A 15,660-nucleotide genomic window follows, 5' to 3' on the forward strand; every position below is an offset into this window, starting at 1 on the left:
AACAGCTGCACTCACAATCGTACCTAGGGGCTATTTAGAATGTCCAATTAATGTTGCATGTTGTGGGGATGTGGGAGGCCAGTGAGTGCCCAGAGAAAACCCATGCAGGCTCGGGGAGAACATGAAAACTCCACACAGGCGGGGTCGGGATTGTGAGGCCAACACTTTAGCCATTAAATAGGTTAATAGTCAAATCTTAAAACCCCCGACATTTTGTCAGTGTTTCAATTTAGATAAAATTTTGTCTATTTGCAATGCTTTTATTTGTGGCATTGGCTGGATTATAGAGATCGTGGGCCGTGTTTTTTGTGGGGGTTGGGGGTGGGGTAAAAACAATCAAAAGTAGTGCAACCTAAATTTCATTGTGTCTATGTGATGTTAGGTTATTTATTTATTTTTTGTCTTTTTTTTTTTTTTTTTTGCCCTTCAGAATCAGTAGTGACGGCCAATGCAACGTTTACATAGACTGACCTGACAAGTGTTGCGCTTTGTTTCTGCAGGACAAAATCCTAAATTCGTAGTTCCCGTCGCTTCCAGTAGGCGGCCCTCTCTCGAACACACACATTGACGAGTACAGCTGCGTGCTGCTGCATGGGCAGCTCCAGACTGTCAAACTGAGCAGATCGGCAGGCTCTGAGCATCAGGACGGAGCTTGGAGGGATGATGAGGCTTGTTGTGCACGAAAAGGCTCACCGAGTCCAGGCTTTGACAGTGCGGAGGGCTCACACCACGGCGACAGCGCTGCACCAGTGACCTCCTTTCCTTCTCCCGGCAGAAAGCAAGCATCTTTACTCTCGGACTTGGAAAGTGGAGACTGACAGACAGATTCGTTAGTCAGTATTGCAACATGGGGTGAGTTTGGAAAGAATTTGAAATCAAAATGAGAGAAAAGCTGTTTTAATTTAGCAACCAAACTTAATTTGCTCTCCAGAAAAGAAGCGTCAAGCACTTTGTAAGATGTTTCCTCATCACAGAGAAAGGTAAGATTTGATTTTATTGTTATTTTAATGCTTGTCTGCATATCAGTTGATTTTCTCTTGACGTATATATTATTAAGATCATGAACAATTCCACATGCTACTTTCAGACTGCCGCTATTTAGTTCCGTAAGCTTCATCTTGTTTGTGACACAAGGAGCATTCGCATTATTGGGTATAATAGAAATACAGTATAATAAATACAGCAATGGTGTGCTGTTCACTGACTCGTTATTATTTGATCAGCATGAAGTTTTATGGGCATAAATGTGAGCGCTATCCAACACAACGACAGATCTGGGATAAACAGCATAGCGTTATTTGCTGACGCTAATCTGCCAGTGTTTGTAAAGCTGCAATTCTGAAAGGTTAACAAAGCTGCAGCCCAGACCCCCCTCAGTCACTCTGTGGTTGTGGCTTTGTTCTGGAGAGACCCCCGTTCAGCCCACCACAGGCCGCATCCATCCGCTGAGGGTCAGCAACTGCGAGTCCTGTTTTCTCAAGGACTGCAGTGTAAATATTTCATCCACTTCCCCTCATTGTGTTTCGTGAACAGAGCCGCTGATTTTTGCAGTGTGGTACATTTTGCCTCACTTTTGTGCAGGCGGCGTGGCTTCAGTTGCCGCCCGGTGACGGACGGCGTGAACGGTTGTCTGTGCAACCTTGCCTCTAACAACATATGGCATGGGGGCCTCACACGGCCCATTATTCTGGGCCATAGACCATTTATTTACGTTATTAATATTGCTGTGATATTCTTTTGGATTAATTTAGGGTTTTTTTTGCATCCTGAAATTGCCTAATCAAAATGTATTCATTCATCAGTCTAATAGCTTAATGGACAAAATGGTTTTGCCCATTTTCGGGAAACAAGAGTGCATGTGTGCAGTTGCCTCGATTCAACTTTTAGGAGTTCGAATGACCTGGATCACAAAGAATTGTGACTATAAGTTAAAAATGACTTAGTGAATCATGCTATATGGCTAACATGGGCTCCAATATGCCCAGGACCCTGTGAGGATAAGCGGTATGGGAAATGAATCGTTATAGTTAATCAAAGAAATGTAGTTAAATTCCCATCCTGACTAGATATGCATGTAGTGCAAGTCATCAAGGCTCTTGTGAGTTCTGTCCAAAAGGCAAGAAATGGATGAGGTTGGGCAGTCACATAAAAGAGGTGCAGCGTTGCACCCTGGGAATCGTAGGAACCCCCGTGAGCGTAAACCTGAGCACAGTCGGCAGTAAAAGTCAGGATACTGCTGCTTGTCGTGCCCTTTTTCTAATGGCTTTAAGCGTGATTTCTTCCTTGAGCTTTATGACCAAATTAAATGTCACTGTGCTGTCCTGTTCCCAAAGTTTTTGTTATCATTGATAACATATATTGTAATTTAAGCTCTCACTTCATATTGTTATCATTTAGGGTTGGAGTGGCTAGCCCGCAGAGATACTAAACAAAGTAATCTATAATGTTTAAAGGAACAGTATGAGAACATATTTCTGTTATATTCATGTTTTAGTGTCATATTTGAAAACAAGTAAATCTTAAAGAATGAATGGAAAAGTTCCCGTAATTTCTGGAAATACCATTTGGTCCATACATAAGCCGCACCTGTGTAAAAGCCGGAAGTCCCACATTGAAACTAACATTGAAACAAGATATTTACAAAGAAAGACGGCACACAGAGTTTTCAAAGTTTTAATACCTTATCTTATCTTAACATAGCAACAACACAGTCATACGAACTGGGCTGGTTAAAAAAAAAAACAAAAACAAATACATACTGGTTAAAAAAAAATAGCCACGGCAGCTACACAGTAGCAACGGTGTAGTACAGCACTAACAGGGCCGGCTAAAAAAACAACATACCTAAATCACCGAGAGCCGGCAGTAACACAGCAGTAATGCAGTAGTGCTAACGCTAGTGCGATGTTAACGCTAGCACGGTGCTAACAGGGCCAGTTAAAAAAACATACTGGTAAAAATCACTGAGACACGGCACTAACACAGCAGCAGCAGGTTAGCGCCGCGCTAACAGGGCCGGTTAAAAAAACATACCGGTAAAGGTCACTTCCTTGGCAGATATATTCCACCGATGTCACTCTTACCTTTTCCGCTTGAGTGCCCCCTTGCAGCTGTTAGAATAAAACGCACAAATTAGCCGCATCACCACATAAACCGCAGGATTGAAAGCGTGTGAAAAAAGTCACGGTTTATAGGCCGGAAATTACGGTAAATACAACTGAACTGTACTTAGATCAGTATTTTTGCATGCCACGCATGTGCATTAGTGTTTGACATTTTACGTTTGAAAATCCTCCATCATAGGATATATGCATTTTATCTGTGCCTTTTTTTTCCCTTTGCCTTACAATTGTATTTCCTCTATAATTACCAATTGAAAGAATCAAATTGGATTTGTACAAAGTCAGCCTCCCACCTTCAAAGACACCGTCGTTTGTGTGGCATCATTGCTCCGGACAGACCTCGGAGCAGACCAGAGCAATAACGGGCCAAAAGGCAGCTCCAGTGGGTACAGGGGGAGGATTAGCGTGGGATGAGAAGGAGAATTATAACGTAGGTCATCAGACCGGAGAGGGTCGGCTTTTGAAAAGCGAACGGTCACATTAACAACCTTTATGTGAGGGAGAAAAGCCAGTTAATGCAGTTTCTTTCTTACGTTGTAAGTAGGAGTCGGATTTGTGTGTTACTAATGGGGTCAGATATAAATGTACTATTATGACTGGCAAAAAAAAAAACACTTCTACTGGGACGACCACATCAATTCACAGTCATGTAAGAGGAAGAAGTGGCCTGGTTTTTCATCATTGTCGTACTTTGCCCTCTTTCAGGAAATGTGATGATTTTAATGATGATGAACAAAAAAGGGAAGATTGCGCCGAGACATATTTACTTTTTTGCTAAGATTAAATTTTTGTTCCTACTAACTGCAAAATCTAAAATGTGTTTCTGTACTTTGATGTAAATATCTACACACTTGTCTTCAAATGCCAGGTTTTTGCTATCCATAAAAAACAGACCAGGATCATTTCTACATCTTTCCACCATTAATGTGACCTGTAACATATACAACTCAATTGAAAATACCATGAAATATTTTAAATTGGTGAGGTGAAAATAAATAACTGAGATGATCAAGTTGCGCAAGTGTGCACACCCTCTCATAAGTGGGCATGTTTAGAATGGACAACATTCAAACTAATGGAAAATTTGAGTCATCACATAACTGGCACCATTTCAAGTGAACCCCAGATAAAGTTCCCGTTCACATAAACACCACATACACGTAACATTATTAGTGCGAATGTTGTCAAACAGTTTAACGTCCAGTCGAATCGGACACAATCATGCATCATCACTTCATGTCTAACGTGCATTTGAAATTGTTTCACTAAAAATCTTTTTTTGTCTTCACGATAAAACACACTTACCTGGCCCTCCAATACAACCGTCATCTTTTCTGTGATTTCCTTCTAGAGAGCAGCCAATCTTTAGCACGCGGGCTCATGTCTTCCAGATCGACCCAGCCACCAAGAGGAACTGGATCCCAGCGAGCAAGCATGCGGTCGCCGTGTCATTCTTCTTCGACTCCAATCGCAACGTCTACCGCATCATCAGTGTGGGCGGCACAAAGGTGAGGACGCGTAAGAAATAAGTGATTAGGATTTACAATCGCAAGAAAAAGGATGCGCATACTTACAATCATTTGGATCTCTGCAAAAATGAAAGTGGTGATAGAGTGTCGTCTGTTTGGAAGGAACACACAATGGCTGTGCTTGAAGAAAATAAGTCAAATCATCAGAACTGTATGCTAATTGTGAAGTACGGCGCATGCGGCTTTCATGGTTTGAGGTTGATTTGTTAACGCAGAGCCTGCACGCATTGCTATCAGACAGGAAAATAGTTTATGCAAACATTTCCAGGAGAACTGATGACCATCAGTGTGTCAGTTGAGGTTGAACACAAAATGGGTAAAGTGAAATGGTCCAAAATGATTCCTGATGGTTGTGGGGATCGCATTTGCAACGACAGAAAACATTCGATTGAGCTAATGGCTACCAAAGGCCAGTTTCTTAATCCAAAGGGTCATATACTTTTTCCCCACCCTGGTAAACTGGAAAGGAATTCAGTCAAGTGGTCAAAATCTCCTAATTTGGATCACCAAATAGATATACACCTTAGTTTTCCTGGATTTAAAAACAAAATCTATCCATTTTCTGTACCTTTTGTCATTTGTTACGGTCGTGGGTGAGCTTGACCCTATCCCATCTGATTTTGAGCGACTGTGGGTCAAAACAAATCATTCCATTATCATAAATGCAGAATTTTGGAGACAGCTGTTGTACTGGATATTACATTGCAAATCGTTCGCCTAAATGCACAGTTGCTCAAGTGGAAATGGAAAAAAAAATTCAACAAACAAACATCCATTTGCCTCGAGTCGACCTTTGCAGATTACCCTGACCTACAGTAGATGACTGCAAATCTGAATATATATAAAAATAAAAAAGTGTGTCTTTTTTATTGATATAGTGACAGTAAATCACAATTCACTTGAGCCGTTATGCTGATCGGGTCAGGAAGTGTTTCTTATTTTCAAGACATAGTCATCAATGTCACAATACAGCATGTGGCTTCTATGGCTGATCTCGGGGTTTACTACGGAGGACACAAAGCACTGTGGAGGGGGCAGCAGGGGTTTATCGGATAACTTAGCACCTCCAGTCTGACCCACATTTCTGCCTCCCAGAAGGCCGTGCGTGGCGGGTCGTAGTGCGGTCAGAAGGCATATCTTGCCAGGGCCCGTGGACTGTAATCTTCACTGCCGCCTGCATCCAGCATGTTATGTCAACCATGTCACTGCATCATCCGGCGTGTTACGTCATCCACGGCAAGACGGACGACAGCGTCAGTCCAATTTAATCGTTTTTGGCAAGGAAACAAGGACACAGAGGGAAAATCTTCTTTTAATGCCTGCAATTCCAGGATTTTAAGTCCAAGTGCCATTATTGCGGCACACGGAGAAGACGCCACAAGCTTTGGAAATAGTTTTGTGTTCAGGGACGGATGAATTTGCTTCATCCAATGAAACTGGTGAATATGGCATTGTGGATTTACTGTATAAGGTGACTGAAATTCTCTTCTGGTGAAGTTTTAGTGTAAAAAAAAAACAATAACTATTTCGAGGGAGAGTAGCTGCAGATACACCCTGAACTGGATAATTGTTTTGATATATTATTATGTAGCGTTACAAGTTTACTCACGATACGAATACAACTCCTTAGTCAGTGTACCAAACTGTATCAAACTAATAGAAAATGATGTTTTCACAATATCATGATGGAAATGCTGAGAGAATTAGAGATGGTCCTGGTCTTTGTCGATTCACCAGAGAAGCGCTAATGGGATTGTACAGTATTTTAATTATGTGGCTATTTTTTTCTCCGTAGGCAATTATCAACTGCATTGTTACACCCAGCATGACATTTACAAAGACGTCACAGAAGTTTGGGCAGTGGGCTGACAGCAGGGCCAACACGGTCTACGGTCTGGGTTTTGCTACTGAGCAACAGCTGCACCAGGTAGCCACGAGTCCTTTTCAAAGGGCATTGATGATTAATTGCACGTTTCCCTATGTTGATTTCGGTACAATATATATATATTTTTTCTGTTTGACAAGTTCTCAGAGAAGTTCAAAGAAGTAAAAGATGCAGCACGTCTGGCACGGGAAAAGTCACAAGATAAGGAACTGGCCAACACGGCCCTCAGCATCGCTGCGCCGCAGGTGAGCACAGCAATCAAAATGAAAACTTATACACTGGAATACACAATGACGTTCACTCACTGGCCAAGTACTTGCAGCGTACATGGGATTCAATACAAGAACCACATGAAAAATTGCCCTAATAAAAATGCACTACTCCCCCAAAATGAGGGATATTCGGAAGGAGGAGACACACGGGCCGAGAATAGTTGAAGGCAAGGGTGTCCAGTTATTAGACAGGGCCGCTGAGACAGAATGGAGGTAGGGATGAAGCGAGAGGAAAGAAAGGCAAAAAAGAAAGATGAAGTGGGTCACTTATCTCAGAGGGGAGCGACAGTGAGGAATGTAGGACGATGGTAAAATTATCCCAGCAGCTTCCTCTTCAGCACTCACACATACACACACACACACACACACACACACTGTGCCACTTCACTTCTAATCGATCAATTAGGAATAATTACCAATCAGTCCCACCGACACATTTTAGGGGCGCACCTTCCATCAATTGTGGAGCAGAAAATGTGCATATTTAGAGAGCACCAGAAACACCGTCTGTAGAAATTAACATTTTACATTAGTAGCTATTACAGTACTAAGTTGTACTTTCAAAATCTTGCCCATTGAATTGTTAGTATATGCGGGAAATTATCCATTTTAACTTCATTATTTATTTTTAAAAATGAGTTATCTTTGTACAGTCATGAATTATAACTAGTAGGACAGTTAAATGCTCTTCCACCACCACATATCTTCATTTCAGCATTTACATTCCTGTGACATTTTTGTTTGGGGTAGTACTGTGTCATTTTTTTTTTTTTGTAAAATATGTGCGTTGGCTCGGTAAAGGTTGAGAAATACGGCTCAAGAGCACCTACTTTAGTGTGCCTTAACGCCGGTGGATCAGCAAGCCGAGGACACATCCTAGGCCCTATTTTTTTATGTAAATCTGTGCAGAGGCGGGCTACATTTCTTAATTTCATAGACAACGCAAGCCAGCGTATCTGTCCGCCGGTGCACTGATGAAATTCACCAAATATCGTGTGAGACCAGCCGTCTCCGTAATGGGCCAGACATACATGTGGTCTAAGCACGTGCAAGTTCACACTGACTTTCTGTCACCAAATTGTCATTACACATGTGAAAAGGACACAACCATGTGGGCGGCATGGCGTGCTTCGTGTCGTCATTGTTTCCTTGGTCAAATGCTTACAAATGAATGTGGTTGGATGTTTGCTGGTGGTCGGAGGGGCCGTAGGCACAGAATGGCAGCCGGGCTTCCTTCAGATGGCCGCAGGCCAACTACGGCTACGCAAGTTGCTTACCACCACCAGGGTGTGAGTGAGGAGTGAATGAAAAATGGGTGCACTTCTAAAATATCTATGAGTGCCAGAATTGCACTACTTAAGTGTAAAGTGTAATTTATTGCTGTTGTTATTATCGTTATTATTGTGCCAAAACATCCAGCTTGTCGCAGATGGGTCTGAAAAAAATGAAGATACAGTAATTCCCGGCCTACAGAGCGCACCTGGTTATGAGCCTCACCCAGTATATTTGTAAAGGAAATACCATGTGGTACATACAAACGCCGCAGCTGTGTAAAAGCCGTAAGTACCCACATTGAAACACGAGATATATAGGGTTTGACGCTGGCACCGCTAACCGCTAACGCCAGCGCCTCCGTGCTAACGCTAGTGCCATGCTAACAGGGCCAATTAAATAAAACCCATACCAGTAAAATCACTGAGCCACGGCAGTAACAGTCTAGCGCAGCGCTAACAGGGCCGGACCGGTAAAAGTCACTTCCTCGGCACATATATTCCACCGGTCTCACTCTTACCTTTTCCGCTCGAGTGCCCCTTTGCGGCTGTTAGAAAAAAAAAACACAAAATAGCCGCATCACCGTATAAACCGTAGGGTTGAAAGAGTGTGAAAAAAAAGTCGCAGCTTATAGGCCGGAAATTACGGTACATCAGTTCTTATGTTCTGCCGTATTATTTGTCTATGAAAACCGTGGCAATAATGTTGTGTTATTACTAGGGCACCTCTAACATTTCTGTGTCCATTTTTTCCACGCTACGTGATGGTTTTCCCCCGTAGTTCTCGCAGGTGAGTAGTTGTACTGTTAACTGACTTGTTTTGCATTCCAAATAAATAGAAAACAGGTTTCTGTGTAAGTATGCACATATTGAACACACAATGTACACTATATGGACAGAATTAATGGGACGTCTAGCCATTACAGGATTAAATATCGGTTCTTGTTCATTCCAAAATTGTTTGACGTGCATGAGCTCAAGGTCTTCGTCTTCCACGCCAAACTCATCCAAATATTGAAAGTTGAAAGCATTTGAATTGTTTAATATGGTTTGGCAAGATCAAGATGGGCCAACCTCTTCGTTAAGAGGCGACTCTCAATACATTTGTCCATATATTGTTGCGGGTTTGCTTTTGTTTTTAACCTGGTTTTGACACAAATAAACTAGTAAGAAATCAAGGTAATCCCTTAATTAAAGATATACATGCAAAGAGATGTCTGTAGTTTTTTTTTTTTTTTAGATTAATTACTTTGGTAGCATCCCCGTTGCTCTCCATTCTATTGGACGCAAAGCGGCGCGGGTCTCCTGGCGAGCGCGTTTACTTATGTGTTCCTCAGGACCTCTCCGACGACCTCCAGTCCCCTCCGGTCATGTGCGTGAACGGCCCAGAGGACAAGTTGTTCCGCAGCCAGAGCGCGGACATCACGCTGTCCTCTGAGAAGGAGCGCATCAAGAAGATGCTCTCTGAAGGGTAACTTCAGTCTTCTACGCTCAAAATAATGAACACGTTTCAGTGTCCAATTACTCAGAGGTCATTACCACGATAGGAAACCATTAGAAGAAAGTCTTTTATCAACGAAAAAGTGGATAATTCATTTTTTGGTGCTCGGTCGTTTGCTTTTTAAGGGGGAAAAAAAAGTCTTTTCATGTACTGTTTAACAAGTTTAATTTGTAATATATTTAAAAAGCACTTTCATCCTGACTACTGAAATACCCAGTGTTGACCTTGGATATAAAAAGTGAATTCAAAAAACATACATCAAATAATCTGGGGTAAAGAGTGCGCGCATATTTGTGAAGTCAATGCTAGTTGTGCAAGGATTGTCACACAAAATTATTACACTTGAATATAACTTAAGTATGAAAACATCCCAAACTACAGCAACACTGTATGACGAAGCTATCCATCCATCCATTTTATTTGCCGCTTATCCTCACAAGGGTCGCAGGAGTGCTGGAGCCCATCCCATGTCTCAACGGGCAGGAGGAGGGGTACACCCAGAACTGGTTGCCAGCCAATCGCAGGGCACATGGAGACAAACAGCCGCACTCACGATCACACTTAGGGGAAATTTAGTGTCCAATTAATGTTTTATGTTTTTATGATGTGGGAGGAAACCCGAGTGCGCGGAGAAAACCCCCGCAAGCACGGGGAGAACATGCAAAGCCCACACAGGCGGGTCCGAGATTGAACCCGGGAGCTCGGAATTGTGAGGCCAACGCTTTCTAGCTGCGCCACTGTGCCGCCATGACTAAGCTAATATCAGCTATATGTTGGTTGCGGCATGTAGCCTGTAAACAATCATCGATTAAAACATTTTACAAGCCGTGTTCGCTTAGTGTGAGTATTGACATAATTCTCGTGCCATGTTTTAATTTATCTTCATTGGATTTAACTAACGTGTGCGGTGTTTAATATCAACATCAATAAGTATCCCCCTTATTCGTCTTCCTATGGAAGACAGTTGCCTTGGTGACCATGAATCAGCGCAGGACAAACCCTATCATCTGAATGTTGATGTTATGATTGGTCATATTTATGCAGGCTCTGTGTCCACGTAAAGCCTTTTTTTTTTAATTTTATTTTTTTTTTTTATTTCCGACAGGTCAATCTGCGAGATGAACCTGGAAGCCGAGCTCTTCACGCTGCAAGACAGCAACTCCAAGTTAGTGGCGGCGCTGCACGAGGCCAACGCCAACGTGGAGCAGTGGAAGAAGCAGCTCCTAGCGTACCAAGAAGAGACCGAAAGGCTCAGGGAACAGGTCAGCAGAGTAATATTGTCGTCCTTTTTATGTGCTCCACGACCCTTAATCGATCTTTAGACAAGTTAGCCTTCATCTCCTGTCATTGATATTTTTCGGAACCAATTACCACTTAGGCGGCACGGTGGCTCAGCTGGTAAAGCGTTGGCCTCACAGTTCTGAGGACCCAGGTTCAATCCCGGCCCCACCTGTGTGGAATTTGGATGTTCTCCCCGTGCCTGCGTGGGTTTTCTCCGGCCACTCCGGTTTCCTCCCACATCCCAAAAACATGCTAAATTGATTAGACGCTTTAAATTGCCCCGAGGTGTGATTGTGAGTGGCCCTGCGATTGGCTGGCAACCAGTTCTGGGTGTACCCAGTCTCCTGCGCGTCGACAGCTGGGATAGGCTCCAGCACTCCCCGCGACCGTCTTGAGGATAAGTGGCAAAGAAAATGGATGGACAGAATTAGTACTTATTCATGGTTCACGATTTACAAATTCTCGTACGCAGTTTTCATCTCAGGAGCATATGCACGGATATTTGCTAAAAAAAAAACTGATGTTTTAGTTTTTTGTGCATCCTGAAACGCCAAATTTGTGTCAAGGAGGTAAGTTGAAGTGATACATCCCGTCTGGGAGACAAGCTTTGTGTGTTGGTGAGAACAATAGCATGGGATGTGCTTGTACAGTACTTGCACATTTCGGGTGCATCATATTTAAAAAATAAAGGCTTTTATGTTTAAGGTTTATGGTAGATAAGTGTATAATCAAATTCAAGTTGTTTTGTTGTTTTTATGCTCGCTCGTGTCACATTTGACCACAGGGAGTCCCAGTTGAGTCCTGTAAAATGTAATCACATTTCATGCTCACCCCGGCCGCTAACTCATCAATAACTGCTTTTCCAAAATCTGATCTTTTCATTAAAGCTCAGCAATGCGTTATTGATCCGTTAACATTCATTTCCAGCTCAAATCAAGTCATTTCAGCCCACTTTTAAGATTTTTTCTGTCAAGTGAGATGCTGTTGATGCAATCCCGTTAGGCCGCATTGTGAGGACGAGAGGGCCAGGTGGCTGAAAAATGAAATGTCTCACGTCTCTGTGGTGGTGTGAGAAGAAAGAGGAGTTTGTAGGACGGCCATATCCTACTTTCGCTGGCCCACTTAGGACCAAAAAAGAGAGAGCTCACCGGAGGGAGCTGACATCTGCTCGTTTCCTCCTCCTTACTTCCTTCTGGCAGCTCCTCTCGAGCAAACTTGCCTCGAAAAAACAGGGGTGTCAAACTCGTTTTCTGTTGCGTTTCACAGTGTCGTTACGGTTTCCCTCAGAGGGCCGTTATGACAAAATCGCCTCATCATATTTACACATGAAATTTATAAACTAGTTTTTAACCAGAGATCAAGTGTAGGGGGGTTTTGAAAGATTATTCATATTTGGTAACACAAAACTGCTTATAATAGCGCAACGTTATTTATGATATGATATGATATAATTTTTGACAATTTGAAATTTTTGTACAGATTGTCACAAGAATCATGGAAGTTGATACAAATGATTTGCCTCCGCGGGCCGCATAAAATCATGCGGCGGGCTGGATCTGGAGCCCGGGCCTCGAGTTTGGCACCTGTGCTCTAAAACAATGAATCCGCCTGGAGTCAGGCGGAGTTCAGCAAACTCCTAATTATGTTTTTTATGAATACAAATATTGTTTCAAAGTCTTAATGATTAACTGTGAAAATCGTAGTTCTCTAAATGTGCTTGTGTGCACAGAAACCACCAATCGGTGAGTTTTTCCAGCTCTTAGCTGGGGTTAAGTTTCGACCCCCCCAACCCCCCCCAAAAAAGCTGCAAATGGGATTTATGAATGTTGAACTGTGACTTTCTTTGTTTCTTACTCTATTACTACTACGAGTCAAATAGTTTTGACATGCTTGCTTCAAATACTGTATTGTGGTACTGTGTTGTTAAATGGCACATTATGCATATTCAAAGACCTTATTAACAGAACATCTGTTTGCAATTGAAGCCTTTTTCAATTTTATATACAGTTGGATGTAATATTTAGGGCATTACATTTTTCATGAATAGTGAGACAAATGTTTTGGTTTTTCTTTTTGCGTGCGTTGAGGTGGCTGACCTGGAAGCCCACGGCGGACACGGCCCCAGTGACCTCCTGAAGGACGAGCTGACTCAGTCTCTGGAGGAGTTGGAGGCGCTATTGAAGGCCAAAGACGAGGTAAACTTTCACCTATGCAGATACGACAAATTCATTCCGATACTTTTGCTCCATTTTTTTTTTTTTTTAAAATACACTTTTTGCATTATTGGCAGGAAATTCACATTTTGCAAAGCAAGAAGTCAGACTATCATGAGCTGGAGCGGGACAGAGATCAGGCTATCCACAGATTACGGGTAAGAGTGGAATTACCGTCATTTCTGGCCTACAAACCGCAGCGCTTTTTTACACACTTTCAATCCGTTTTTTAATGCGGTGATGCGGCGCTAGCGTTAAACTCTTTCTGTGTACCAAGGCTTATAACCAGGTGCGCGCTGTAGGCCGCGAATTACGGTAATAGATTCAGATGTAGGTAATCTCTGTATTACACATTGCCGATTATTAGTTCCATCTGTTAAAATGCAGAACAAAATAAAGTTCACAACAAAAAAAATGAAAACCTTACAAAAGATTAGATTGGAGGAAAAAAAAACCAATACACCACAAGTCATATTACGGTGCAGGAGGTGTACCTAATAAAGTGGCCAGCGAGTTCACATTAGTTGGAGTTTGCTTCTCGTCAACAGGAATGTGAGATGCGCAATTCAGACTTGGAGCGGCGTATCCAGAACACGGAGCAGAACCTGAGCAACTCTCTGGAGGATCGAGACCGCTTGGACACCGAGCTCCAGAGGGCCATCGAAATTCTGGACATCAAGATCTTTGACCTCAATGACCTCCGTCAGAGCTTGGTTAAACTCATGGACAAATAAAAAAAAAAAAAAAAAGTCAAAATGCAGAAGCAGACGTTTAAAAAAAATATCCGAGATGGAGCTGGCGGCAGTTGCACGAGCACCATCTTGTCCGCGGGACTCAACGCATTGATGATGGCGCCGGCTGCATTTTACGTGGGTTTTCTTGTCTGATCATCTAGCGCTTTGTGTTGCTTGGCGGGGAAGTAATGCAATAACTTGTAGGTAACTGCACAATATTTATTAAGGACAGCAGGTGCTTATAGTTTCATTTAGTATGGCCATTGGATTACAACATTATAATTGATAAGAGGCCTTGTTTTACTGTACATAAACTGCCTTGTCAACCATTCTGCATACAATACAAGCACAAATTAACCCTTTAACTCACTGCTCGACCAATCGGTAGGAAAGCAAATCCACTTTAAGGACAGCTCAGCTGTTTGGTCGACCATGCTTTTAATGAAACGATTTTACATTAACACATTTTGTTGTTATAAAGCTCAAAAGTGTGCTGTTGCACCTAACATAGATGAGATAGAAATAGTCATCCATACATTTCAGCGCCGCTGAACCTCACAAGGGTCGTGGGAGAAATAGTCATTAAAAGCGTTTTATTTTCAGCAATATTTCCACGCATTAAAAAAACAGCAATTAAATGAAGAGGTGCCTTGAGATACAAGTTTAATTTGATCCGTGACCACTTTTACAACGCAAAAAACACTTTTCAAATCATTTTTCGCCATTGAACTGAATAAGATTCCATTCATCCATTCCAGCCTTATCTCCATTAAAAAATAATAATAAAAAGAGTGTAATGTTACTTTTTAATAAGGTGCAATACAGCACTTAAACATAGTACCAACATAAATAGATAGTCATGAACTATACTGGGTTAGCCAGTTTTGTGTTGCTTCAATAGATATATTCCTTCTGCTGTGTGCACTTTGGCGGCCTGGTGCCAATAAAACAGTAATCCAGTAATATTACTCACTGTTTCCACAGTATAAAACATATACCTGTAAGTATTAGTAAATTGTCTGTCTACAGGTTTTACCCCACTATTTGTGTTGAAATATCAGCTGCGGAAAGTGTTAGAAATTGTCCGTCTAGGGCATTTTGGATAGTAAGCATCAGCAGTGCTGCTTATTGAAGTGAATTGAGTTCCCGACCACCATGCAGTACTTCTCAAAATTTTGCTTGCAAGTCTAAGCAAACTAGTGAGTCAGGTCACAGTGTCTCAAATACAAAATCCATTAATGCAGTGACGCTAATATCCCGAAACATTTATTAAAAATCCCTCATCTCAACCGTTGCTAAGTGCTCATGTTAAAAACTTCTTTTCCTTTCGGCTTGTCCCGTTAGGGGTTGCCACAGCATGTCATTTTTTTCCATCTTCTCATGTTAAAAACTATTGATTGTTAGAACAGTCCTAAGGAAATGTAATTTTTGGTTTTAATGGTAATGTGCACGTCTGCCGATGTCCATGCATTATGTAGCAGGAATAAGACAAGTGGTTTAAGTAGATACTGTAACGTCCTTTAAGATAAAGTAAGGGGGGGGGGGGGGGAGAGAGCGATATAGTATTTAGTACTGCAATTGGTGATGCACACACAAAGACACCAAAGATCAATGTTGTTTAGGAATTTCAGCCTCTTGTCTGCCTCTTATGTGGAAAATAAAAAAAAAAAAACTAGGATTAAATAAGTGCTCTCTAAATTACATGCTATTTGTATTTCTATAGTGCAGTCATAAAATGACATTTTTTGGACTCTGTATATGAAGGATGAATTTAGCTGCAGTAGCATCAGATCATTGGACCACCGCTGTGATGTATTCAAGAACACGATGGACACTTCAGGCTTTGTCATTT

General features: G+C 42.0%; 1 protein-coding gene across 2 annotated transcripts; it reads left to right on the plus strand.

Moving 5' to 3' along the window:
- Positions 1-712: 712 nt before the first annotated feature.
- LOC133511158 (homer protein homolog 3-like) lies at positions 713-15,566 on the plus strand. Of its 2 annotated transcripts, none has more exons than XM_061839827.1 (10): positions 713-852; positions 932-980; positions 4,474-4,630; positions 6,447-6,578; positions 6,677-6,781; positions 9,417-9,550; positions 10,686-10,842; positions 12,949-13,056; positions 13,152-13,232; positions 13,623-15,566. In XM_061839827.1, exons 2-10 carry the CDS (start codon positions 958-960, stop codon positions 13,806-13,808), a joined length of 1,083 nt encoding a protein of 360 aa, XP_061695811.1. In that variant the 5' UTR covers positions 713-852; positions 932-957; the 3' UTR covers positions 13,809-15,566. The 2 variants fall into 2 exon arrangements, with proteins under 2 accessions (XP_061695811.1, XP_061695812.1); XM_061839828.1 differs by having other exon boundaries at positions 9,438-9,550.
- The last annotated feature ends 94 nt before the right edge of the window (positions 15,567-15,660 follow it).

Source organism: Syngnathoides biaculeatus, chromosome 13 (assembly GCF_019802595.1).
Source record: "Syngnathoides biaculeatus isolate LvHL_M chromosome 13, ASM1980259v1, whole genome shotgun sequence".
Lineage (NCBI taxonomy): Eukaryota > Metazoa > Chordata > Actinopteri > Syngnathiformes > Syngnathidae > Syngnathoides > Syngnathoides biaculeatus.